We start from the raw sequence: 27189 nt of genomic DNA on the forward strand, positions 1-27189 counted from the left end.
ACAAGCACTTGAGATTGACCATCCTTAGATGGTTTTGGCAACAATTTCAAAAAGACATTTCTCACCAGAGTGCTTCCATTTTGGAGGCGTCGTGACATTCATGTGTGCAGAAGTAATTTGTCTGTCGCCTCTATTGCAAGGTTGTGGGCACTTTTTCAGGTCAGATCAGCAATATTTCAAATCGAGACCTTTAGTCATGTTGAATTTTTGTTATTTAGAGCCACAAAATGTCAGGAAAAACACATCAGAGCCTCTCAAACTTGCATTACAGTTGGATTTTGTTTTCTCCAGGAAACAATTTATGATCCACTGGAGCATTACAAGCGTAGTAGATAAAACTAAAAATCTGCAGGATACTAACAGCTCTGACTACCCAAACCATGTACTGCAATATGCAGGAGTGTGTCCAGAGGGGTGGCATTGGCGCCTCCCCAAAATCCAAATCAATGGTTGGAGCTCAAGTCAAACTAAGCTATTCTGTTTGTTTTTAACACTCTGCTGATAGTTTCCTTTGCATGTTAATGTACTATTTTTGTTGTTGTTCGTGCTGTTCATTAAAATAATACCCCTGCCTAAGTCAATGACCCTGGTGGGCCAACCTATTGCAAAAAATCTGTCAATATTTGTCTTTGGGGTCCATATTGAGAGAAGCTTCTACCCCAAATTCCCGCTGCTTAAATCTCTATAATTATGCAAGCTGGTGCACAAACATGCCATAAAACTATCATGTGATGAGAAGTTTTTTTTACAAGGTAAGCAGTTAGATCTCAGTGGGGTGTATGGATGTCAAAGGAGTTTATTAGCATTGCTGGAAAGACAGATGCAGATGTGCACTGCACTCTGTAATCCAGGTAGTGAATTGTGTCCATTGGCAACACATCACCCACATAGGGGCACAAGTGTTGTTTAGGATGGCATGTTGTGGACAGTGAGGAAGTACTCTTCACCCTTGGCTCTGGGGGGGGGGGGGGGGGGGGGGGGGGGGGGGAGCAAATTACTCTCCATGATATCATGAATAAAACACCTGTCAACATGTGTGTTTGTGTGTATTACTGTAATAAGTGTGCATATATTTTGGGCATTCAGCATACTCCCCTTTCATTGCTCCCTGTGCAACTGCTTTGCCGCAGTGAGAAAACACTTTACAAGGTGTGAAAGGGCCACTCGGAAATGGCCACAATGAGAAATTACACATTATGTAAGGGCCTGCAGGGTCATAATTGGAATTGAACAACTTTAATAGCTGGTTCACACTGTAAAGCTTCCAACTGGAAGGAGAGTCGAATACATTGGAGAGTTTGATTGGCGCTGGATGCCATTCTTTCCTCTAAAGACCCTCATGGCAGAACTATTCGGAGTGTAATCAAGGGTCTTTTTTAAAAAGAAAAACACCCTCCAGATGAATTAAATCATTCATTTTTGGTTTAATTTTTAGCAGTGGGTTATGAGCCAAGCAGATGTGTGAACGTATAGCCAAAGTTTTAAATGAAGTTGAAAAGCCCTGGTCTCCTGTGACACAAGCTAACAAAAGCTACTATTTTAACTCACACCATTACATGTTTCCACACCTTTAATAAAGTATCTATTGCCTACTAGTCACCAAACAGAATTTGTCATGAAAACTATTGCGTTAGAGTAAGGGTAGCAGCTGGTATTTTCTGTATGTTAGCTCGGTTTTGTCTTCTGAAGTGTATGACATAAAAAAGCCTTGAGTGAGCAATTAACCAACTAAAGAGGCAGCTCTAATTTTGAGCTACCATGTTGTTACTACCTTGCCCTCCAATGTCTACATGCCAGTACTACTACTTGGCTGTACCCAAAGTCAATCCCTATTTAGTCATTCTTCATTTAAGGAATCTATGTAAATAGCAAAGGGTAGCCTACATGTGCTCTACGGAGGGCTATTTTGTGACACTGCCCGAAAGTCTGCTTCATAACCACATTTCAAAGTGTCATGTCTGGTTTCTAACAGCCAAAGGGCTTCCTACTTATTTTCCTTGTCAGTCAGCGCTCAGGCTAGCAGTAGGCAAAGTGCCTGAATATGCCTCATCTTCCTCGAGTGTCAGCCTCAGACAGGATGGACGGCTGATGGATGAAAATGACATCCTGTCCCTCTCAAACACACACACACACACGCATGTCCTTCACCCCGAGCGTCCATCCATCTATTTGAACGTACTGTATTTCACACTGTCTTTGAATTGGTTCTCAGGTGAACGCATCCCGTCAGGAGGGCAAGCTCATGGAGGAGTGTGATCTCCTGATTGAAATCATTCAGCAGAGGAGGCAGATCATTGGCAGTAAGATCAAAGAGGGGAAGGTGAGTTGAACACCTAGGAGCATGACATGAGATACCATTTATTTCCTCCACTCTTTTATACACCCATCTTTCACTCAAGATCCTCTCCCTCTAACCTTCCCAGAGAACATTCACATTGATACTTTCTGTTAAGCCTCTCATAGTACAAACAGACACCACTTTTACCCCTTTTGTTCTTCGACAATAAACAGCAGAATTAACTTTCTGCATTGATGCTAAATGCCAGTTTAGCCATTTTTGTGTAGCTGAATACAAAAACATCTTTCACCCCCAGAATCAATCCATTCATCCATCCACTTGTAAACCCTACATAAGTGTATTGGAAAATGTCTTTATATAAGTAAATCTTACTTTAGTTTATCTGTTCATAGATTGATTTAGTATTTCCATATACAAAGAAATCTTTATGCAAACGACCTGCTGACTTATTAAATGTAGTAGTTGCAAGAAATGTCTGCAGACTAAAAATTACAAGAGGATTTTTGCTTGCTTTCGTTGGATTATTTATTAATGCTATTGATCCAATAAAGATCTGAGTGTGTCACATGATTGCATTGCCACATCTTTTGACAGGTTTGAGGAAAATCTGGTTTTCCCTTTAAGATTTTAGACTCAATAATAAGACTTTATTATCAGTGAACCATTACAAATGTGTTACCTATCAATAACATGGTGTTGAGCATACGCTGTCCAAAGGTTTGGATTTCTAAAACTGATTGACTTCTAATGTCTCCACATTGGGTTTTGCCATTTGACACGTTACTAATGTGGCGAGCAGATGGTAAATGGTTCAGCTTCCTCAACTGCGAAGCCTTTGACACATTCTGAAAAGTAGATCCCCGAGCATATGGGAGGGCATGCTACTTGTACTCTTAACCTTAATGGATTTTTTTAAAGCTGCATCTAATGAGAACTGAGACAAACTAGGGATTCTTTCTTTATCACAGTTAAATGTGGGCTTTAAGCTTTTAGGGTACATATGTGAAGATACTGAGATTTTTAATCCTCGGCCACCAGATTTCTACAAATCATACTGAGGTTAAGTGCCACACCATGGTGGTTAAAAGCCAAAAATACTTATTTCTGCTTTTAGTCTGTTTACTTGTCATACATTTTTTTAACATAAAGATGACATTGCAATATAGAAAAGGGATTGGTTGAATTGTTTGGGGTACTTTACAAGGCTAAGTACTGATGCAATATCTCTCGACTGCAATCCAGCCACTGACCTCAATCTGTCTCTTAAAATCTCGGCTGGAGTGGGACAGAAACTGAGGGGAATACAAGAGGGGAAATAAATCCCAGATTTACTCACTGAAGAATAATTGAGATGTCTGTCCAATGTAGCTGAAGCAACAAACATGGGGGAGGATTAACTTGTGTTGTTTGGTCATTTCTGTATCGTGAATGAATAACTCACGATTTGAACAACTGTCCCGTTGTTCCAAATATAACCCCATGTTTTCTGGTTCATTTCTTGGTTTGGGAAATTTAACATTCCTGATAATCTGCAACACTTCAACTCTGATAAAGGGCACGTCTGAGTATTCTTGACCTCATCATTTCAAATTCTCTACAGACACAAAGGCTGCGGAAGCTCGCCCAGCAGATCACCAACTGCAAGCAGTGCATCGAGAGGTCCTCTGCCCTCATCACACAGGCCGATCAGACACTGAAAGAAACCGATCACGCTCGCTTCCTGCAGACTGCCAAGAGCATCAACGAGAGGTCAGACAGCCCACACTGGCCCACATGTGTCGGAATTATTCCGCCAAGCAAACTTATGTCGAGCTGCGGGGAAAGGGCAGCGAGTGCACATGAAAATTCAGAATTCAGAATACAGTGCAGAACTTTGTTCCTTGATTCTCCGAGCAGAAAAGTAGAGCGGGAAACCAGCTCTTTTTAAGCTGCATTTTAATTGTGATCCCTGCTTTAGCTTTCTTAAACCTTCCAATATGTGTCTTCTAAGGATGAAAACAAAGCATTGTTATGAAAATAAATAATTCTCCCTTATTCCTTCAAAGAAAATTCAAGTTACTCCAACAATATTATCTACAGTACGACTAGTTCAGAAGTTTTTGAGCATTTTTACATGTAATCTGTAAAAACACATTCCCTATTCATTCTCCTCTTCAGGGCTGCTTTTGGAGAAACACAGCATTAAAAGATATTCAATTTGATTGGTGTCTTTTTAGGGTCTCCATGGCAACCGCATCGACTCAAGTGTTGATCCCTGAGATACACCTGACGGACACCTTCGACACTTTTGCTTTGGACTTTGCCAGAGAGAAGAAGTTGCTGGAGAATCTGGATTATCTCACCGGTAAAGTCTTTACTTTGGATAGAAAATATTTTCATTTAACCTCAAAAGTTGTGATTGCTGAACTTTTTAAAGCCCTTCTTTTTTTTTTTTTTTTTTACATTCAGGGCATTATTTTTTGTCAAATCTGCACACATCACCACTCATTTGCTCTGTAGTGTTATTATTTTCCTGTATGTGTCTATCAAACAAATATTTTAGTTAGATGGATTCTTTAAAGCTCCTGTAAGGAACTTTTTGTTTGCATTGATTTTGGCGTCACCCTGTGGACTATATCTGTACCTTCTATCTTTTGTTAATCTAGTCCTGTATGCATCATATACATTTGAATAAAAATAGAATTCAACTGTCTTTTAATGGTCAAAAAGAGGCTATTTCTGTTGCCAATGCTTTGTCTGACATCGACCCCCAGCGGCAACAGTTTCAGGCATAAAAAAAATCACAACAGAAATAGTCAGTTATGATGCTGATAGTCTAGTTTGCTTCTTTTGCTCATCAACTTGCATCAATAATAATTTCAGTCTGTCTTATAACCAGTTAAAACCTCCTCACACAAGCTTTAATTTAGTCCTTTGCTGACCATAAAACCAAACATTTACTCGAATTATGATTCAAGTCCAGCTTTTGATTCCGATTTGGCTGTTTTTTGTATTCCTCTGAAGTCTGCTGTCTTCCATAACTTCTTTTTGAAGTAACAGAGCTTCAGCCTATTAACTCCAAAATTAATTTTCAACATTAATTTCTGACGTCTCATTCGCGTGGAGCAATCAAAATGCCAGCGCATGAATTACTGACACGCTGTGGATGAAAAACAAGGCATCATGCGGAGTGGAATCGAAGGTCTGTGAAAATGGCTGGCTCGCATTTGTTCCCCACGATGCATGAGGGGCTTCGCTGGAGGGCCTTTTTCACTAAGTGAATCAGCCTGAATCACTCGACTATGTGCAGCCACTCATGACAGAAGGCTCAGGAGAGGGAGGGGAATGACGGACACAGAAAGAGATAGGAAGTGACTTTACAATCAATTTCTTGGTGTCTTAATTTATTTTTTTTTACCTCAACTGTCTCTTTCATATGAAATTCACATTTATCACTATAGCACAAACACAACTATATCGTCATTAAGGGGCACATGAATCAACACAAGTGTAAGAAAACCAATCCAGCGTCTCTGGTTATATAACTACTCACATTAGTTACTGCTAAAAGGATTGTGTTATTTACTCTTCCTGCTGTGTTAATGTGTTTATCTGAATATTTTATTTCTGCAATCCCACATTGCTTCTAATGCTTAATCTACCAATCTACTGGAAAGAACATCTTAAATCCTGTGTGTAATGAAGCCTTTCCATCGTTTTTAGGAATACTGCCAACAATATTTGCAGCTGCAGCTGTATTAAGTTGGAATACGCCAATTGTGTGATGACATTTTTCTCTTGTGCCCTCGACAGCTCCGAGTGCTCCGTGCATAAGGGAGGAGCTGTGCACGGCTTCCTATGACACCATCGCCGTACATTGGACGTCTGATGATGAATTCACAGTGGTGAGCTATGAGCTGCAGTACGCCATCTTCACTGGACAGTCCAACATCGCCAGTAAGTGTGTGTTGCTGTAGGAATGGCATAAATCAGTTATCCACTATGATCTTAATCCTTTCTAGTGTCCAGTGTGATATAAGGTAATACTGGCAATTCAGTCCACAACTCAAATGTATTGCTTATTAGTAACTATATGTTTTGTTGTACAGAGGTTTAAGGCTGCATCACACACAAAAGACCAGAAGTTAATAAATAAACTTCAGTCTCTTGTCTCATACAGTCTCACACTATCTTATCTTATGTGCCAGAGGAAACCATGCAGCACCTCATGTGATGTGATGGAGACGCATCCTTTTGCAGAATGGACACTAATGTGATGCAGCAAGGTGCTGTTTGGTCCTCTGCTGTTAGCACAGTTTGTTCAGCGAGAACAGGAAGTGAGATTTAAAACGTCAGGTGTAATATCTGCCTACATTGGGATATTAGCCAACACTAGCCTCTGGGCTTAAATGTTTACCTAGAATGCTTGGTCATGGCATCATCTTTTTTGGTCTCTGTGGGCTGTAGGGCTTTAATCCTGAAAAGAATTTTGCCGGATTTAAATTTTTAAATATGAAGCACTATTGACATGTGAGGTCATACACAACCAATAATCAACCTTCTAAAATGAGTGCAAACCCCTCACAGATAATCCTAGACAGTGTTGACAACGCTGATGTCACCAAACTTTGAAACTTTGAAGAATTACCGTAATTCCTTTGTTTAACGTCAGACGTATAAATTGCTCCGTGATCCAGCGAAAGCGGCAAAGACTGGATGTCAGATTTATTTTAAGCAAAGAAATATCAAAGTTAGAAACACTTTTGAAAGTGTTTACTGGGTTAAAATATGACATCAATAAATTCCCAATCGATTAAAGACATATTTTTTTTCTATCAGAAACAGGGTTTTTTGGACATGTGATCCCCGTATCCAAAAAAAACTTTGCTACGGCCCTGGCCACGGTCCTAATTCCTGTTTCAAGATTTCAAAAAGCTTCATTATTTAGACTGAAATTTATGAATAATTATTGACTGATCTTACTACATCATCTTACAGCAAACATAGCACTCTACTGGTGGCCACTAGCTTTCCTAAGGCAGCCGGGAGTGGTAGTGCTTTACTAAAGGCTGAGATCGCAGAGGGAAGAGGAACCTCCTGAAGTGAAGCCTCTGGCCTTTATGCTACTATCAATCCCAACATCAAATCACTGTAGCTTGTGAGGGATGGAAGAGGGGGAATAAAGATTTGACGATAAGAAAGAGAGAATTCACATGGAGCAGTCGGTACGGCACTTCTGTGAGATCATACGAGGCGTTTAGGTGTTCACTGGCACCGTAGGAGAGAGATGTCGTATTAGCGGAGATGAAAGTCGTAAAATGAATCCTCGGCACTCAATGAGAGACGCAATGTCTTGTAGAATGACAACAGACATACAGCAAACACTAGCTAACACACAAGAGCTTGGAAAAAAAAAAAATCACAGCCACACTTGAGTGAGCAACTGCAAAGGGAGGAAATGGGGTCAGGGCATCTGAACACAAGCTCCCTGTTCCCTTTCAATCAAACTGCCTTTTCTCCGTCTTTTCTTCTTCCTTTTTTTTTGTAGTTTCATCAAACAGACTCCCCTCACAACAAAACCTTCCACCTTTTGTTCTTCTTCTACCCGTCTCTCTTCCATTTCTTTATCCCCATCATTCCTAGGTAACCCCTCTGCATTGTTTTTTTTTTTCTTTTCACATTGCTCCACAGTTAAAGAGCATGTTCAGAATCAACAATCATTAGACTAATTTGACGTGCATTTTCCTTCCACTCTCCCCCTTTTGCTTTTATAACCCTGTCTCTTTCCATTCACTGAATTGCTGTGATTTTTCTCACCTCTCTGTTTCACATCCGATAAATGTCAGAGGTGTTGCCGTTGGCCTCGCAACCACGTGCCGCATTGCTCCCTCTGGACTAGTTCAGACGAATCCCTGTGCAGGAACTTGAGTTCTTTTAATGTTAATGGAATAAAACACGCATATTAACCTTAGCTCTTGTGCAGCCGTCTGAGGAGATTCCCTTTGGGAAATGTTAATTTTATACAGACTGATTACATTTCTCTCATATACCAACACATGTATTTGATGAAGCTTGTTGTCTGTTCATATTAAACAGAGGTTGTTTGTTTCTTCAGATATACTCTGTCACAACTACCATATTCATTACTAGACTAAATGATGAATTGGCCAGCCGATAATATTGTCTATTTGTTTATCACGTGACTAACAGCTAATTTCACTCCAGATATAAGTCAATAAAACTAGATTTATTCACCAGTCAAATAGTATTTCATCTGAGTTTTATTGTGTTACAGCAGTGCTATTACCAGCTAAGTGCATATGGATAAGTATGGATGCATTATATGGATTAAAACAGTTGTTCCCAAAGCGGGAGTCGGGACCCCCTGGGGGGTCATGGGACACTGGGGGTTGCCAGATTCCTTCCAAAAACATCTAAAGACTAAAAATGGATTAAAATTGAACATTTTTACCCATCAATTTAAAAATAAAGTTTGGGCTACTGTGTGGTCTTCTACTGCCAGTGTTTGGAGAGGCCTCATCGTGCACGTTGCTGTGCGCCATGTCAAATATTTTAAACACCTCCAAGGACAATGGGGGTCCCCAGTCTCTAGCCTCATTATATTGGGGTTGCAGATTGAAATGTTTGGGAACACCTGGATTAAAACAAGCATTATCACTCTCCAGAGTGGCCAATTGAGTGACCATCATATCTTCATTTTTGTTGTTTGATCCACATGTGAGCGAATGTGATTGCACTATACTTTTGTCTCCAGGATTTTATAGATATTTTTCAATTGATTTAATAATTTAGTTTTAATAAGTCAATATGTTTAACATGAACTACAATCTTTCTAACTAACTAAACCAAAAAATGGTTTTCCATTGATTGGCTGTCCATGCACTGCATCATCTGTGCCTTCTTTTTTCTCCTTATCTCACCCTGCATTCCCTCTGCCTGTGCAGGTCTGTGTAACTCTCTGGAGAGCTGGATGATTGTTCCCAACATCAAGCAGAACCACTACACAGTGCACGGTCTGCAGAGCGGCACCAAGTATATCTTTGTTGTCAAGGCCATTAACCAAGCGGGGAGCAGGAGCAGTGAACCGGGGACTCTGAAGACCAACAGTGAGTACAAGACGACTGTAAACACACACTCCATATAGGATTGACCTTCACTGAAAAGCTGTGTAAATGTTTACAGAAAAATAGCTTTCTTTCATTATTTTCCCACACTTCACTTGCTGTGCTTCAGATTCCCCCACCCTACAGCAAAAATGAAATTCAATTAACTGAAAAATAAATGAGCTGTTCTGTAAAGAATGTTCCCTTCTGAAGATCTCAATACATTACAGCATTATAAAAAAATTTTTTTTTTCCATTTCCTCTCTCGTCTCTAAAAGGTCAGCCGTTCAAGCTGGACCCCAAATCAGCCCACAAGAAGCTCAAAGTGTCCCACGATAACCTGACAGTGGAGCGGGATGAAACCACGTCAAAGAAAGGCCACAGCCAGGAGCGCTTCACCAGCCAGAGCAGCTACGGCGTGGTAGGGAACGTCTACATTGACAGCGGTCGTCACTACTGGGAGGCTCTGATTGGAGGGAGCACATGGTGAGTTTGATTCCAGTTGGGATCAGAGAGTTCAGAACTACAGGATAATCCTGCAGAGAGTTCCTCTTTCTAGTTCCAAATCATCAACTTTCCAGGTGGTTGGTGAAGACCACACAACATCTTTAGTCTTAATTTACGAGCTCCAAAAAGTTGTTAACAGATTATTTCCCCCCTCCTCAGGTACGCTGTGGGCATAGCCTACAAATCGGCCCCCAAGCACGAGTGGATCGGTAAGAACTCGGCCTCCTGGGTTCTCTGCCGCTGCAACAACTCCTGGGTCGTCCGCCACAACAGCAAAGAGCTGGCTATCGAGCCGTCTCCCCACCTGCGGCGCGTCGGGGTCCTGCTAGACTACGACGCCGGCTACATAACCTTCTACGACGCCGTGGGCTCCCAGCACCTTCACACATTTCACGTCTCTTTCGTGCAGCCCGTGTGTCCCGTGTTCAACGTTTGGAACAAGTGTCTGACCATCCTCACTGGTTTACCCATCCCTGATCATTTAGAGGGACTGGATCCTGAAGACTGAACACTGCACACAGTCAAGAAGAAACCCGCATAACATTGTTTCAGTTACATTAAAGCTGCACTGGAAAAGATTTCTGAAAATTTGCTTTTTTTTTTTGTGGAGAGAGAAGAAGAGTGATCCGTTCTTTTTTAATTATAAAGATACAACAGCTCGAATCACTCCGCTTATACATCCCCCAAAAGAAGTATTTAATTAGCTGCTCGTATTCAGTCAGACCTGGAAAACCTGACCTGACTGGTGTCCAATATGGTCCATTTTTTAAATACAAGAAGAAAGTTAAAAGTGTTATATCACACGTTTTTGTCAAATTTAAAAAGATGACTTTTTTCTTTGTACATTTTGGGACTTAAGTCGAAACGTTTGGAGTAAAGTCATAATGTCCAGGATGAGGATTAAGTATAAATGGAAGGGATAAGTTACATCCCTATTTCTTGAATTGCATCATTCATTTCTGCTGAATTACCCAGTGCAGCTTTATATGTTAACAGACTACAGTTATTTCAGTTGTTTGCTGTGCAAGAATGACTTGAAAAAGCTTGAAGCCGAACCCTCTTTCAGTTGGACGAAATTAAACCAGGGGTTCAATGCGGAAGAAACCAGAACAAATGGACTACGTTGAGTCAGACATTTTGACTGGGAGGCACTTTGGGGCTTCCCAGAATGGGAAAGCACGGCAACTAGGGAACAAGCCATGGATCCATTTTTAATTTTCACCTTATCTGATACAGCACTTTGAAACCCTCACCCCTTACTTACACACGTCATCGTTAATCTATCACGGTTGCTGAAATACGGCTGTACATTTTTGTAAATTCTAAACACTTCCCCTATCCCGATATCCTTCCCTTGTTTAATAAGATGGAACCAAAGTAGCCGTTGCTGTCTGTTCAGACGTCTCTACAGAAATGTTACATAACTTAATAAATCCTTAAATATTTTTAAAAAAAGCAACAGAGAGGAAATAGCTTTGATGCTAATATTAAATGCAGGATTCCCATAGTGGTAGAACTTGTTTTTGCACATTGTTCTTACTTTAATCATGGCTGGAAACCTGTTCCTTGTTGGTGCAATTAACATGCATTTACAGTAAAATGGGAAAGTGTTGTGTTTTTGTTTGACTTATTGTGTGAATCTTTTTTTTCTTTTAGCTGCCAGTTTAATTTTATGTGATGCAATATTACATGAGTTGTGTTATGGTTGTAGCCCCAGTGTTATTATTGGAGCTAAATGCACATGTGGGGGGATATAAAGCTGTTTAATCATTGATTTCCTTTTCATAAAGAGTGTCTTCCTGTTTTATCCTTTCAAAATAAACCTTTTTAATGTGATTTTATACACTGAGGTCTTATCAATTTAATGTAAATTAGGCATATTTTTTTAAAAGGTTGCCATTCTCTTAAAAATAAATAATCTTCCCTTTATTGGGACAACAGAGCTATACAAAAAAATGGGGCTGGCCTCGAACTTGATGTCAGAAGGGTGCGCGTCACTCTTCATTTTAATCATTGGCCAAAACATGATAAAAATTCTACCTTGTAACTTGAGTTTTAAAGGTCACATATTTCCTTCCTTTTCAGTTAGAATAAGTCTCAGAGCTCCCCAAAACGTGTGTGAAGTTTCTTGTTCTAAATCCACTCTGATCATAAATTTGATCATGCCTGTAAACTCCTCTATTTCAGCCCTGCTCAGAACAGGCCATTTTTGTGTCTGTACCTTAAAATGCAAATGAGCTGTGTCTGACCACGCCCCTTTCTGAAAAGGGTTGCGGCTTTGGTGACCCGGGTGAGGGGTTACTGCCCTTCGTGATGTCATAATGGGAAAATCTCCAAAAGGCCAGTTTTGAGCCAAATTTTCTGAAAAGTGGAGCTGGCAAAAGACAAAGAGGATGGACTTTGGTCGACAGACTGAGGACGCATAATGTGTGACCTTTAAAGGGAATGACGACCAACCTATTATCCTACAATACAAAAAAATGGCACCTAAAAAATACAAAGACTTGGTTGTATGTTCCTTCATTTCACTACCTGGTACACTTTTAAGTGAAATAACAATCTACTCTCTAATTCTGTGTTTCCCTGGCAATTAATTCAACTATGTGTTTTCATTGTATCTGATATTCATAATGTAGTGCTTAATTTAATGTTTCCATTTGAACTTTATGAACATGGTGTTATATGTTCCGTCTCTGTGGACATTTTTCTGGAAGGATATGGATATGATTGCTTGCACCACAGTATGTCTGAGATGTGTCTATGAAAAGGTCAAAAATAAACGTTCCTTTTCACATAAAAGTTTGCTGATGTTTTGGTTTTTTTTAATCCAGTGAATAAGTGTAGCACTGAGAATGTCAAGTACCATCACATAAAGCAAGAGGGGGGAGGCGGGGGGACAAACAAATTCAAGCAGCTCTGAATTCAAAAAGTTCTCTCCGTGGTGTTTACAGTTCCTATTGCTCCTCAGGAAGCCACTGCACCAATTGCTGTAAACAACAATATATTGATTTTCTCAGTCTACTGGAAGATTTAAGTCCAGATTGAAATCAGACATTCAGCATTGAAAGTTACTAGAGTCCATTTTTAAGCCTACTGTGGACTGTATTTAAGGCTAATACTATTTTAAAGCCTAAACCGCTCGTAGCTAATATATTTCAAAACCTTGTAAACTATCTTTAAAGTTGAAACAAGAACTTTTAAAGCTACAAACATATTGGAACCTACTGTAATCAATATTTAAAGCTACTATAGCCAGTAATTAGAGCTACAATTGTCACTATTTAAAGCAACTATAAATCCAATGTCCAATGCAACTATAAATAATTAAACCTGCAATGGTGAATATTTTAAGCGACTATACTTTTTTAAAGCTACTATAAACAATCTTTAAAGCCACGATTGTCAATAATAAGTTACTTTGAATAATTTTTTTAAGCTACTATAATAAATATTGAAAGCTAATATGTCAATATTTCAAGCTATAAGCACCCTGGAGCATCACTGCTCTCTGTAACAAGTTAAACGCTCCAGAGAGACGCCTCAAAGTGTTGTCTTTGGCTTGTTCGGCGAGTTCATGAATTTCCTGTGGAAGAGGAAGTTGTCAAGTTTATCACTCTTACTTCCTGCCGCCATCAGGGGCTCTTCCTGATTTTTTCAGGAGCAATTGTTCCCAGACGCCAAGCTTCAGCTGTTTTTTTTTGTTGTTTTTTTTGCATTAGCTGAAACCTTGTGTTGTCTGTGTGTTGTTCAGATTGCTCATTGGTGTGAGGGTCTAAAACGACTTTATCCAGCGCTCCATTGCACACACTATAAAGAGTACACAGAGGCAATTTAAAGGTTGTCCTCTGCAAATAATGGAGGTGTATGTTTGTTCATCTGTATCGTAACCTGTCACACAAAGTGGAACAGCATGGCTGGACTTCTCTCTTATCTTTTGAAATTCACTTGCTGTAAGAGATCCACTTCATGAATTTACTCTTGGCACTTCCCTATTAAATTCATGCTCAATGTCCAAAGACTGCTCAGAGAAGTGGAAATGGCGTCTTAGAGTCAAAGTGAAGCCATTGCCAAAATGCCGTGAACTGTCCTTCTTTCTAATGTCCAGCAGGGGGAGACTATCAAAAATAAGTTACACAGGATGTGACCCTACTCCTATATCATACTGTCTTCAATAAAGCAATATGTTTAGTTGGTAAATTATGGTGCCATTTTTGGCAACGTAAGGTGTAAATTTAGGCTTGGTTCCTTGTGATGAACATTTACCCTGTGCAGAAATCGTGTTCCAGGGGAATTTAGAAGACCATAAAACAAATCAGTGTATCGCCAACCAATTGTGAAGGTTTCTCCATTGGAAAGGGGTATTTGACCCAACACCATGCATAGAGACACTTTAAATGCCCTAATACAAAATTATATTTATTAGATTTTTGAACAAAGAACCATGACTATCTCTGTCAAACTAAGTGACATGTTCGTAGGTAAAGAAATAGAAAAAAAGAGGAAGGAGGACAAATTCCATCATCATCACTTCAACAACCAAGAATGTATTGGCTTGAATGTCAAAATTGTGTTGCAGGTGGTAGCTCAAATACCAATGGCCACCAGTTAATGTTAGAAATACCAAACACATCTAATGGAAAAGCACTTTCTGCTAAGATTTCTAAAAGTCATTGTCATACAATTGCATTAATTTTTGTAAAAAAAAAAACAAACAACAACATTTTGACCTTTTCCTCCGAGTTAATGCAATTTAAAACCAAGTTCAGCAGTTAAATGTGCTTGCTGACCCTCCGTTCTTCTCCTACAAGACTTGATGTGACATTTCAAACAATCAATACAATAACTCAATGTTTCTGGAGGTTTTGCTGTGAGGCTGAAATGCACCGCGAAGGTTGAGGACCTTGGTTTTTTTTTTATCAACCTAAATCAAAGGCAGGATTTGCTGAACGTGTGTGTTGTTGTTTTTTTCCTTACACCATCTGTACGAATACAGTGATGTAGAGCTATATTCACACTTGAGACCTGGTGTGAAGGTCCAGCAGCTTAAACAGCTCAGGCCTGTTTTCCCCCCAAAGGGCACCTTGGATATACTTTCGCAAAAAGCACACAAAACTGTTACTCTTCCAATTTGTCCCCATGGGCCCTGGAAACTGAACCGCTGACCTTCCTTCACAAGACCACTTCGCTCTCCTTTAGGCCAACACTGTCCCACTTTTATACATAACATCAGGCCAGAGTCGGTTCACGGTATAGCTGTTTTTCTCTGCAAACACTGCAACTGCACTTGTATGGGCAGCCTTTAGGCCCTACATTCCCCAGAGATTTTTTTTTAGAGCCAAGTCAGAGTTCAGACACAGAGAGCAGACTCCAAAAGACAGAGCCATCTCCTTGGGGAGATGTGCATGTTTTCTATAGGACCCTTTCCATCGTACTGTAATGAATGAGTGTGTGTGGTAAGAAGACTTGGGCATGTTGTGGTAGCTGAAAATCAGGCCTTTCAAATAGGGAATGCCAGCGTTTTGAGACCTGTGCAGGCAGTGCAGTAAATAGTAAGTCCCGAAGGAGTGGTTTCAGAAATTGGGACACATTTTGAAAGTAGTAGCAACCAAAATGGACAAAAATAAAGCTCTGACTTACTGTTATCTGGGTCTATCTCGTCCATTTTAACAAAAAGGCTTCAAATGTGCCTCTGAGGAACCATTCTTCTGTGTTTTTTTAATTGTGATTCAATCATTAGAGGCCACATCCACACTGATGGGAAACACACATGTGGTGGTCTTTATGATTTTCATCTTAGAAAGAAGCTTTAATTGTTTGCTTCTTTTTTACTGATGGTGTATGTTTTTTGGCCAGCAATGCAAAAGGTGCCATCTCTCTGATGCCTTTGAACACAAAGGAACCAATACTCAAATTGTCCACCAGATGTCACTGTTTAGTTTCAGGAAAATAAGTCACAAATGAACTGCCATATGAGTAATTGGCAACAGAATAACTCCTACCACCGCCAACAGAGCTAATTTATATGTATGTCAATGCTTGTCTCAATGAAAGCTTGTCTCGTTTTGTGAGGAAAATTCAATTGAATGTCACCCATGATAATCAACGAGCAATCGAAGATTTAATAAATCCATGCATAATACTGCTTAGTCCTCTGATTTCGGTTTAGAAACCAAAAAAAGGGATTAAGTCCATTTGTTGTATGTCAAATCTCATCAGACTTAAAATTCAAAATTTCATAAATGCACTGCACGCTCTGCAACTCAGACTCCTCTAAATAACTACATATTACATCCTCATTTTGTTAGTATCTTTGGCAGAGCGTTATTCACAAGCAATTGCAGTTGTAGAGATGATAATTGTGGCTATTTTATGGTTAGTATAGAGACAATGAGCAGAAATAAGTCATATGGCCAGACTGCAGCCACAATGTTCCATAAGTGTTTTGAAAAAATCCATATGCAATCAGAAGCTTGTTGGTCATTATCTTTACTCCTGAATGATCTCGCTGCTGGACTTATTGTGTTTGTGTTTCCCTTTGTGTGTAAGCTCTCAACATGCACTAACATCCTAATTGGATGTAATGTTCTCGAAACACAGCATGCACATGCAGCACAAAACGTACACATTTAGTTGAGTCATTACTTTCAGAACAGCCCTTTGAAGCTGCACTCGAGACAGCTAAGAGTTAAGAGAATGGGAAAGAAAGTTTCCAGGCTAAGAGGGGAAACGAGAAACTTCTTTACACCACGGCCCAGCAAGGACAAACTTTATCATTCCATCCAATCAGTATCACCACATGCAGACAGTATTCTGACTGAGAGGTGAATCATTTGAATTCAAGATAGTGTTCACTCGGTTGACGTTATTGTTTGTGTCACAGGGGGAGAAAAACGGGAAAACAAGTCTGCATCGTTCTTATTTTGGGAATTTGACCGTCTTTCTCATTCATGTTATTGTTATTTACATTTCAAGTCTGGCTACATGAAGGAAGGTCTCTGTTGCGGCAGGGTATCGACAAGACAGTCCTTCATTTCGAATCAAACGGGCCCTTGTGTGCATTGGTACCACCCTACCGAGATGTTCTTGAGCAAGACATTTCCACCTCCACACACAAACGTTTGTGATTTGTGCCTTGTATCCTCAGGGGATCATTTCCCTTTCATGGTATTATTAAACATTTCAAAGTAAAAAGCAACGATATGACAATTTGTCAAATCCACTTTGACAAAATAATTTCTAGTATGAACGTAAAATCACTATTATTACGGGAAGGTTATGAGCTCAGGTTTCAGCTATTCATTTGCAAAGGGTTAGCGAGCAGCTGCTGGCCTCTCTAACTACCAGTTGATAGTCCAGTTGACACTGAATGGAAGGCGATACAGTCTCCTGTTTGCTCATAAAGGTAGTCAACCATGTCCTTTAAGGATTGATAGCATCTGTGCCACCTTCTGTTCAAGCTTCTTGATGAGCATCTTGGTACCATGAAATTGGCTGCCAAATAGAATCAACTTGGCTGGCATCCATGAAGGACAAGTTCATGGTGTAGATGCTTCTCGGCTTGGTCTTGATCTACAGATAGACTGTCTTCACTGGACTTAAACACATTGGAAAAAGTGGCCAAGCAAACAAGGGTGTCTGACCAGTCATACCTAGCGGACCTCCAAACAGCTCGGACTGAGCGTTGTTAGTGTTCAATGCAATTCTTCAGAAGAAATAAATCCACCTTTTTCTTTTAGATATGTTGCTCATGACTCAATGGCATCACTAACTTCAGGGAAATCAACTGTGGCTTTCTCCCACACAAGCTTCAGTCTCATTCTAAAGCTCGCTCTCCTCTGAAAGGTGAGCCGACATACCGTGTCGCTAATGAGAATCGTGTCCAATGCAGCTTCTTATCTGGATTCCTCCTACCTCTTGCTACCTCCTAAATAACAACCAACCTTTCTCCTTTTCACCAATAACTAGTTTGAATCTTTTGATAGCATTTTTTTGTCACAAGGCCTCTCAATTCTACTATGTAGCATTTGATTCTAATCAGAGACTGCCTATAAATGCTCCCGCCTTGCATTCTAATCTCCCAAAGTCGACAAGGCACCAGAGGCTTTTGTGATGAACAATTTGGTCTATTGATCAGACAAGGCCTGGGGCACAATTAAAGCCAGAGGGAGGAATGATCACTTTACTAATGAGAGGGCTTTTGGAAAGTTCTGATAGGAAGTAGAAAGTTGGACACTTAGCTATAAAGCTTCAAAATATATCCTTCAAGTATAATAATTATTTCTGTTGACTTTCATCTTTTGTAATTTGATATTCTTCCATTAACTCCCTTCATGAACAATGTCAGTAACTGCACTGTGTCACGACAGAATACTGTAATCATTGCTTTTTTGTTTCAAATTAAATTTTCTTGATCCTTAATTTATCTCCCTCTTTGTTTTTTGACAATCAGTATTCTGCTAATGCTAAGCTAAGTAAAAAAGGGAAAAATTCCAAACACTGCATTTTCTTGGCTTGATTGTCTTCCACATTGGCTTGATCATCTGACATTGAAATGATCGTCTTCCTTTGGCTTAATGGTCCGTCAATGGCTTGATCATCTTCTATAGATTTGATTGGCTCACTCAAACAATTATCCATCTTTTGTCTTCCATCTAGGATAAAAAAAACTTCCTGCTTCCAATTCCCTGTCCTCATGTTAATTTTATTCTTTCTTTGACACTTTCGTTTTCAAAAACTCACTTAAATGCAACATTTTTTCCCACCTTCTCAATTAGCTTATTTCCTCTTTGAGCACTTTTATCAAAACAGCCAGTCAAAAATCCAATTAGCTTGCAACTCTCAAACATAAAATCTTTAGTCAGGTTAAAACAAACTTGGGCAGACATGCTTTTACCGCCCTGCTCTCTAATTAAGAGACGATAATTTATTGCACTCCAAATGGGCGAGGGATTTTGTGCACTCAACTAATTAGAAAATATATATAAGGGAGACAAGAGAGGAGTTCAACCAAGCGACGAGAAACGATAAAGGCATGAAATGAAAGGTAGAAGACACTGAGAGGTTTTAGTTGTGTTTTGAGCCATTTGTTCTGATTTCTGTCGCAACAGAGTCCAGTCTAAGAGGCATTATTTCTGAAGAAGTCCTATCAGACAGAGTGGAATACAGCTTGCGTAGGGACTCTAAATTCAAAGCTGCTTCACTTGTATCAGCAACACATCCCTTTTTTATTTTTATAAGGAAAGTAGTAGAGAGGGTCTGTGACCCGGCAAGGTGGAAGAACAAACACGGCTGTGCCTCTTTGTGTGCTTGTTTGTGAGTCGTTGTACCTCTGTACTTGTAAAGAGAGGCAAATTGAGTTTTGCGACCTTGTGTCCGGAATGACGGCATTCCTCAGACGTGAGTAGACTTTGGTCTAGTCTTTGGTAGAGCATTAGTCCACTTGACTCCTATGTTTTAGAAACCCCGAAAAACTGAGACTTTTGAAAATGCTGGATCAATTGTAAAACCTTTGGGTCACTAGTGGTAGAGAAATGTATTTCTATAGTACATATGGATCCTGTACTACATCCCTTACAGGGGAGGTGAACCTTTTGTCCTCTGTCTACATGCAGAGAACATACAGTTATCATGCCAGGCTTTAACATGTTCATACAGAGTTTATGCAGAATCATGTAATATCTGTTTCCAGGTATATAAACATGGACGTAAATTAGGATGTAGATCCTTTTCACCTAAAATAATATATATAAATAATAAATGCAAAGTAATGCTCCAAAATGCACACGCACTTTAAGGAATTTGGCCAACTCTGAAAAGACTATAAAATAAGAAAGGATCCAAGGTCATATCAAGCAATAGGAACATGTTTTTGGAGTGACAATCTGGACAACGTCTTCAATAAACCCCTTAAAAAGACACTGTACAAAAGGTGTCGTGTTAGAGACCACGAGCTACATCAGACACAAACCTGAGGAAATGGGTTATAAGTTCCCTTCTGATCTACAGAACACATTTCACAGGGTTGAGTTGTATAGACAAACATCCGAGGAGTGCACCTTTAACTTTATCAGGAAGGAATAAATGTGGCCAGAAAAAGGACACTGAGATATGACTCCTTTGAGGGAGAGTGTTTGTGTTTGTGAGGATAAGAGAGGAAGGCAGAATGTGAGAAGACAGACAGCATGCATTTGGTGAGCCTGTGTGCGAGCAGAGATAGCATGTGCGAGATTAGGGTGTATTTTTGTGTGAAGAGGAAAGAGGAGAGGGGGATGGAAAGGTGAGAGGAAGATGCACATTTGTATATGGGTGCACAATTGTGTGTGTGTGTGTGTGTGTGTGTGTGTGTGTGTGCAAGCTTGTGGCAGCGTTTGTTCTTGCCTGAGTGCATTTGCACAGAGGAGAACGGATATGACAGGCCTGTCTGTTGTCTCCCCAGAATAATTGCTTATGGATTACCTGAGGCGAGTCCCACTGGGGATACTTAGAGATGACACTCCCAGGTGACTCCTTGAATCATGTTCATATCCGGTCTTAGCGAGGGTTTGATTTTGCTTTGCCTGGTGTGTGTGTGTGTGTGTGTGTGTGTATCCTTGTAACCGTCGCTGTGTGTGCGTGCATGTGTGTGTTTGAGCTTGTGTGTGAGAGCGTTTGCAGATCCAAAGGGTTGCTTTGTCTCCTTCATCTCACTGACTCGCACACAAGTAAATCCAAAGACATCACACGTGCACATGGACAACCACCAGCACACATAAGTCCTCTAAATCCACGATCCATGACTCAGCTCTATTCCACATTGTCACAGTTTACAGACTTATTGCAGACACACTTCAAGCTAATTGTGTTGACATAGAGTTTGTACGGTTTGTGTGCTCCATTAAAACAAGACATGCTTCAGTGCCAATCCATCAACAAAGACACTTAATGTGTTCGGAGAAAGACATATACAGTATGGGGCATTATGAATAAAGTATGTATGTATGTATGTATGTATGTATGTATCTATCTATCTATCTATCTATCTATCTATCTATCTATCTATCTATCTATCTATCTATCTATCTAAATAAGGTGCTGTAATTGTTGCACTGTAGATAGGGATTTCAAACAGTGACAGCTAATGTAAAAAATGGCTCCCTATAGGAGGAGGTGTTTCAATATTCCGCTCAGCCTGAGTAGAAGTGTAGAGGTCAGTCTAATGATTTCAAATGAAACATTTTTGCAGGACTGACGGAAGGAAAAAAAAAGTATGAAAAAAGGCGAATGAAGGTCTTCGCTTGCCTGAACATTTATTGATTTGATAGTGAAATATGTCCTCTTTTGCCTTACTCATAATTGACTGGACTTACATAAATGCCCCGTTCAACTGCAAGGTGACAAAGGGAAGTGAATAATAATGTGGAATTCCTCGCAAGGTTGTCCCAGAGTTCAAATGATGAATTAAAAACCATCCCTCATTTACATGAATGTACTCTGCAGGAAAGCTCTCTCCTGTTCCTTTCCTGTCTTTTTTTTTTTTTAATGAAAAAAATAAAAGGAGATTATGCAACCAATGAAGGGCGATACTTTGTCTGCAACAAATGGCTTCAATATTTGTTAAAGCACGAGCAGTTTGGCAGAAATTCCCCCCAAAAAATTAGCTACTTTGGATCCCAAACAACAAATTCCAAGTCATGTTGCCCCTGTCAGAGCCTAAAATCTTGAATTATGATTGCATAAAAGAGGAAATTACAAAAGGAGATATCATTTCCAACGCGAGAAGTATTATCTCCTCGTTAAATCGAGCATCCTCTAAAAGCAGGAAATAACACCTGATGAGACCGAGGCAGACAATGCTCATTCTCAGGGATGCTTTCAAACCCCCAGGAGGCTGTTTGTGAGCGGGGTATTTGATAGAGTTTCAGTCTCGCCGGGGCTCTGCGAGCAGTGAAAGGTGTAGGTAACATTCAATTACATACCTCTCTACACACAGGATGTATTGAACCGTGCTGTGCCTGAAGTAGATGAGGGGTGACAGGGATAAGCTCAAAACTCACTGGTCCTTGTATTTTTTTTTTCTTCACTTGCACAGGAGCACAAGGTGGTTGATGCTCTTATCTTTGGTTACACTATTTACTCCTGTAAAACTTCTCAGGTGTCTGCCTTGTTTGTGTTTAGAGTATTCCTATAAAACATTTAGATTTGCATTATGGTAATAAAGCCTTGCGTTTTTTGTTGTTTTGTGTCAAGCCGTCTTGGGAGTCATTAATTGACCCATTAAGAATCAGTGATTTGTCAAGTTAACACATGTCACACCTCCCCATTTACACAGTGATTGCAGAGAGTTCTATTTACAGTGACCATTAAACGTAACTTATCCCATTCATACACAGTCGTACACCGAAGCAAAATACAGACAAAAAAATTCAAACAGACAAATGCTTAATTTCAAATCAATACAATCGTCATAAAAGAAAACTTCAGCATCAAAATAAAAGCTTACATGTTCAAATGCTTACAAAGTAAAAATACACTTAACTACTTGCTTAAGTGTATTTGCTTGTAACCAATGGGGGTAAGCGTGAACGATGCCCTAATGATATGGCTCCGACTGCCTCCTGAATCCTGACAGAAAAAAACCCAACATGTGCCGCTAGCATGCAGAAAGAACAACAACAGAGAGAGAATAAATGTGTGAGTTAGAATGACAGCGTTCACTTAGTTTTATATTAGTCTCCAGTTCCAGTCTTAATCTTTTGTTTTGTTCATCATATAAAGCTGCTCTCAGTCTTTTATTCCTGAAAGCTGAAAGTGGGCATTATTTCAAATAAGTTACGTACTAATTTACACACTAATTGTGATTTGTGATTAAAATAGTTTTCTTCTCCATCACAAACATAATTTTGCACATTTGTTGAAGATTATTAAATACAGACAACACAGAGACAAACACAAAGAAATGAGGACCCTAACCCTAACATATTAGCAAAGCAAAGTCAAGCCAACATAAACAATATATTGTGTATTCACTTTGATTGCGATAAATTGACGAACAAACAAATCAAAGAATATCTTGGGTTATGGTCTTTAATTTGACAAATAAAGCTTAATGACAATGTTAGCTTCCAAGAGGATTGATGATGTAATTTTTTTCAAGAAGAAAAGAGCAAAAACAATGTGCACTGTGAAGTATATGAAAGAGACGATATGGGTCATTTAGTGGAGCTTCGTTGGTGCCGATCACATAATTAGTCAGCAGAGGGCGATAAAGACGCGACAATGGAGCATATCCAGACTGCGGCTTTGGAGAAAAGGTAAGAGCAACTCTCCAACCATCTGCAACAGAGAGGAGCTGAAACTGTGTGTGTGTGTGTGTGTGTGTGTGTGAGGGAGAGAGAGAGAGAGAGAGACAGACAGAGAGAGTGCGTACATGTGTGAATTCGTCATAGCACTAAGCTTCAACCCTCTCCAACACACTCAGAGCTGGGAGCTGCCGCCTGACATTCACAAACAATGGCCACGCAAGACAATACAAACAAGATGCCTGGGATCATTTCCCTGTCCCCCACCACCCCACATCACCACACCCCACCCCTGTGTGCAACAGCTAGGAAAAAGCTTTTGCTGCGTTCTAGCTCCAGCACAAGACGTTGCCCTAGGTGTGGATTTATATCACCATGCGGCTCTCTCCTCCAACCGTCCTTAAACCAAATCATCCCACATTCAAAGTATATCTCAGCTCCGAATCAGACTCATTTCTTTAAATCTCTGGAGCTTGTAAGAGTAATAGTAGTTATTTCTTAGGGGGGTGGGGGGGGGAGCCTTGATATTTACTCCAGGGCGTTTTGGAAAAGGACTGCAGTTTGCGGTGCAGCATAAACATCCGAAAGGGGTTGTTTGAGTCAACATCCATTTGACTCAGTAATTTTATGGGTCAACTGCACACCAGGGGAAGGGCATAAATACTCTGACAACACCTTGGATAGCACTAATGCTCCCTGGGCATCCTTTGACAGTCTGTGTTCATGTACATATGCATGCATGTTGGACAATTTGTCCAATAAACTTTGGTTAAACTACTACGCAGGATCAGAAAACATGCACGAGAGCGAGATGGGTGAGTGGCTTTATTTTTTGGCGGTGATCCCCCCTTCACTCCCTGCGACCCCGAACTTGAAAAGATAATGGATGAATGGTTATTTGTAGTGATGATGTAATTTTGAGGAGGGGTTGCTGATAATAGTCAAATAGACACACAGAAGGTTAAAAGTCCCCCTGTTCATTTCCACATTGATAAAACGAGTGCTGACAGTAAGAGAGTTGAGTTCTTATAATTACCTCCAGCTATAATTAGATTTGCTGTGTCACTGTGGATGAAGCAGGATTCGAGAACTCTCAACCAAAAGGCACATTTATTTTGCGTGAAAATTAACTTAAACATCATGTAATTGATAACATGGGATCGATCGTTTCTTTGATTATTTCATGGAAAGTGAACTGCAAAATGTTTCGAAAAAGACAACCTGGCTTTCTTCAATTCAATTCACATCAATTCACAAAACTTTATTCGTCCCTGGGGGGCAATTCAAAGGCACACAGCAGTAAATGAACGACAGAGCAGCTATACTGCAAAAATGCTACCAAAGATAAAGTTTCAACAAAAGAATAAAATGTCAAGATGCACGTACAGAGTTAAAATATTAAATGACAAAGTTGTACACACAAGAAGGCAGAAGTGGACAGCGATCGAACAAAAGATGAACAGATGTAAACAGAACTATAGTGCGGTAAAAAGGAAATAAATATTTGTATACAAACAGAGCTATGTGCACGTAGGCAGAAAATAATAAAGTAAAATTGCATATCTGAAAAATCTTTCTACTATGTACTAAAGAAACCAAATTAACCTGTTGGAAGGCCTGTGGCTTCAAGAAATATAGCATTAAAGCTGTGCTGTTGCCCAGTACTCCCACAATGAATGAATGCACTCTTCATGTACTCTTCACATTCCAACACCTACACTCCACATACACACACACTGAAATAGCTGTGGTTAACATTTCTGAAAGCCGTCCTGCTAAAATAATCCCTTTAAACACAACTCTGTTTACTTTGAAGCCTTTGTGCTGCATTCACATCAATAATCTGCTTTACTTTCATTCTCTTACTATCAAAGGAATTCTTTGTCTCATTAAAATGCTTTGTGTCCGAGAGCTTACAATTTACCATAACAGATAACTCGCAATTTCTCACTGTACATTTTTTTTAGCTAAGAGTTTAAATTGAAATGTGTTGTATTCATTAATGAAACTCTACATCCAACTCCATTAGCAATGTCTTTCCTATTGCAATCTATGAAGAGTTGGTCGAGAAGCAGCTTCCAACGATGAGAAACTGCAATAAAAAAAATCCAAGTGAGTCCATCCCCATTAGGCTCCATATGAAAATGCTGCCGATTTCTTTCAGATATATAACTCATTCAAGATGTTTGTGCTGATGTTTCTGTATCGAAATGATCTTGTTATTTTATTAATGTGTTAGCATAAATTAGCATGTCTTGCTCGCTCATTGACGATTTATGACACATTGATTTATTTTTGGCAGTGCAGCGAAGCCTGGATTGTTGCTGGATTTTGATGTCTTACTGCACAGTTTATCATTTATTTATTATTTCAGCCCTGAAAAATGTGAACACTAAAGTCAGAAAGCAGTAAGTTTCCTGTATGTGTCGGATCAAGTGTGTATGTTTGGCCATCCTTGGAGATGTTGCTGTAGGGATGAACGCTGTGGAATTAAGGCAGACTGAAGGCACATTTCACCCCTATGAGTCAGTGTTTTTTGAGGCAGAAGTGATGCCCTTATATGCTACGCTCTGTATAGTAATGGAATTATAGCCCCGATGGATTGTAGCTCGGGGCGTAAAGCTTGCAGCCCTGTGGAAGTGCATTTCAAGGTAGAGATTTGGGGGTTTTTGGAGCATTTGAGGCTGAGAAGTGGAGGGAATAGTCATCTGTGTAATGACGGTAATAATATTACTGAGGGGAACGAGGCTAAATTGCAGCCGCAGCGACTGGAAGTACAGCTGAAAGCAGAGAATCAGTGTAGATTAGGAAATGAGGCAACCTACCGGAGTCACATTAAAGTCGTTTCAGACAATGTAGGCAATTATTCTGCAAGGATATATCCTTCAGATTTGAATTCAACAAGCATTATTTTCTGTCATGACTTGTCCTGTCCTTACTTCGACAACACGTTGGGTAAATGCTAAATAAAAAAAACAAAACACCCTAATTAAAACACAAGGATAATAACCAAATAACCCTTCCAGTATCATTAATAGCCCTACTCACATGCCAAAAGCCTTAAGTATAAACTTCAAAATTTAATAGAAAATAACAACAGTTTCCAAACTGTCGCTGGCGAGCAGCTGCGCTACACATAGACACGACATTTGACCAGCACTGCTGCCCCATATTACGACAAATAGATAAGATGGTTATTTAGAACTCAGGCTCAACAAATTGTTTGCATAGAAAGGCATGGTGGTATATGTTGGCATATATAGCCCAGTCTTGCAGTTTCTTCTCTTCCAGCATGTCTGGAGATCTGCCTCCTGCGGGTTTATCACAGCTCTGGGTGAGGTTCTTCAAAGCTCGACGAGAAATACTCAGACTTAAAGTGAAACAGGGAGCAATCCGCTTCTCTGCTCCAATCAGCCCGGCGGATGCGAAGGCGCAGCTCGTGAGACCTTCTGTATTCCATTCTACAAGAGCCACAGAAACAGAGGGATTTCAGCCCCTTGTGGGTTCCTTGCAGCTTGTAAGACCTGCCAGAGTGAGCTACCTTTAGAATATCCATGAAGCATGACAAGCAGAGAATATTACAATTTAGGGAAATAAAAGATGAGGGGGAAAAAAATATGCCCAAAACAGGGCACAACTTGCCGCTGGTCTGGGTAATTCTCCAAACACAGACTGCTGCGAGTTTGGAGGCTTTAGAACTTACGTTTTTGGAATCCACTTTTTGTTGGGATGGATCATCTCGCTTGCTTTTTCTATCTTCCCTGATTTTTTTTTTTTTCTCCAAAACTCGACTCAAAAGAATGTTGAAGGAGTGAAAAAAAATTAAGCCTCTCCCCCAAAGAATACTGAAATGTGTAGGGAGGGAAGAGGAAAAAATACTAAAGATACAGACCCAGCGAGACTTTTCTTTTGGAATAACATCATGAAAAAGCTTTTTTGACATTTGTCGTACTATTTTTGTCACACTATTTCCTACAAATATAGTTGTAATGTAAAGCCACTA

The 27189-nt window shown here is 39.9% G+C and overlaps 1 protein-coding gene across 2 annotated transcripts in view; it reads left to right on the forward strand.

Moving 5' to 3' along the window:
- The window catches only part of LOC306818313 (E3 ubiquitin-protein ligase Midline-1-like), a 51107-nt gene extending 39362 nt beyond the window's left edge, over positions 1–11745 (forward strand). For both annotated transcript variants that reach the window (XM_079335828.1, XM_079335827.1), the window contains exons 4-10: positions 2213–2320; positions 3900–4048; positions 4516–4643; positions 6092–6235; positions 9244–9405; positions 9681–9888; positions 10069–11745. In XM_079335828.1, the coding sequence (XP_079191954.1) occupies positions 2213–2320; positions 3900–4048; positions 4516–4643; positions 6092–6235; positions 9244–9405; positions 9681–9888; positions 10069–10417 (1248 nt within the window). In that variant the 3' untranslated portion in view covers positions 10418–11745. The remainder of the gene's footprint in view (positions 1–2212; positions 2321–3899; positions 4049–4515; positions 4644–6091; positions 6236–9243; positions 9406–9680; positions 9889–10068) is intronic.
- Positions 11746–27189: the final 15444 nt, after the last annotated feature.

The sequence above is a fragment of the Symphodus melops genome, assembly GCF_947650265.1.
Source record: "Symphodus melops genome assembly, chromosome: 23".
NCBI classification, from domain to species: Eukaryota; Metazoa; Chordata; class Actinopteri; order Labriformes; family Labridae; genus Symphodus; species Symphodus melops.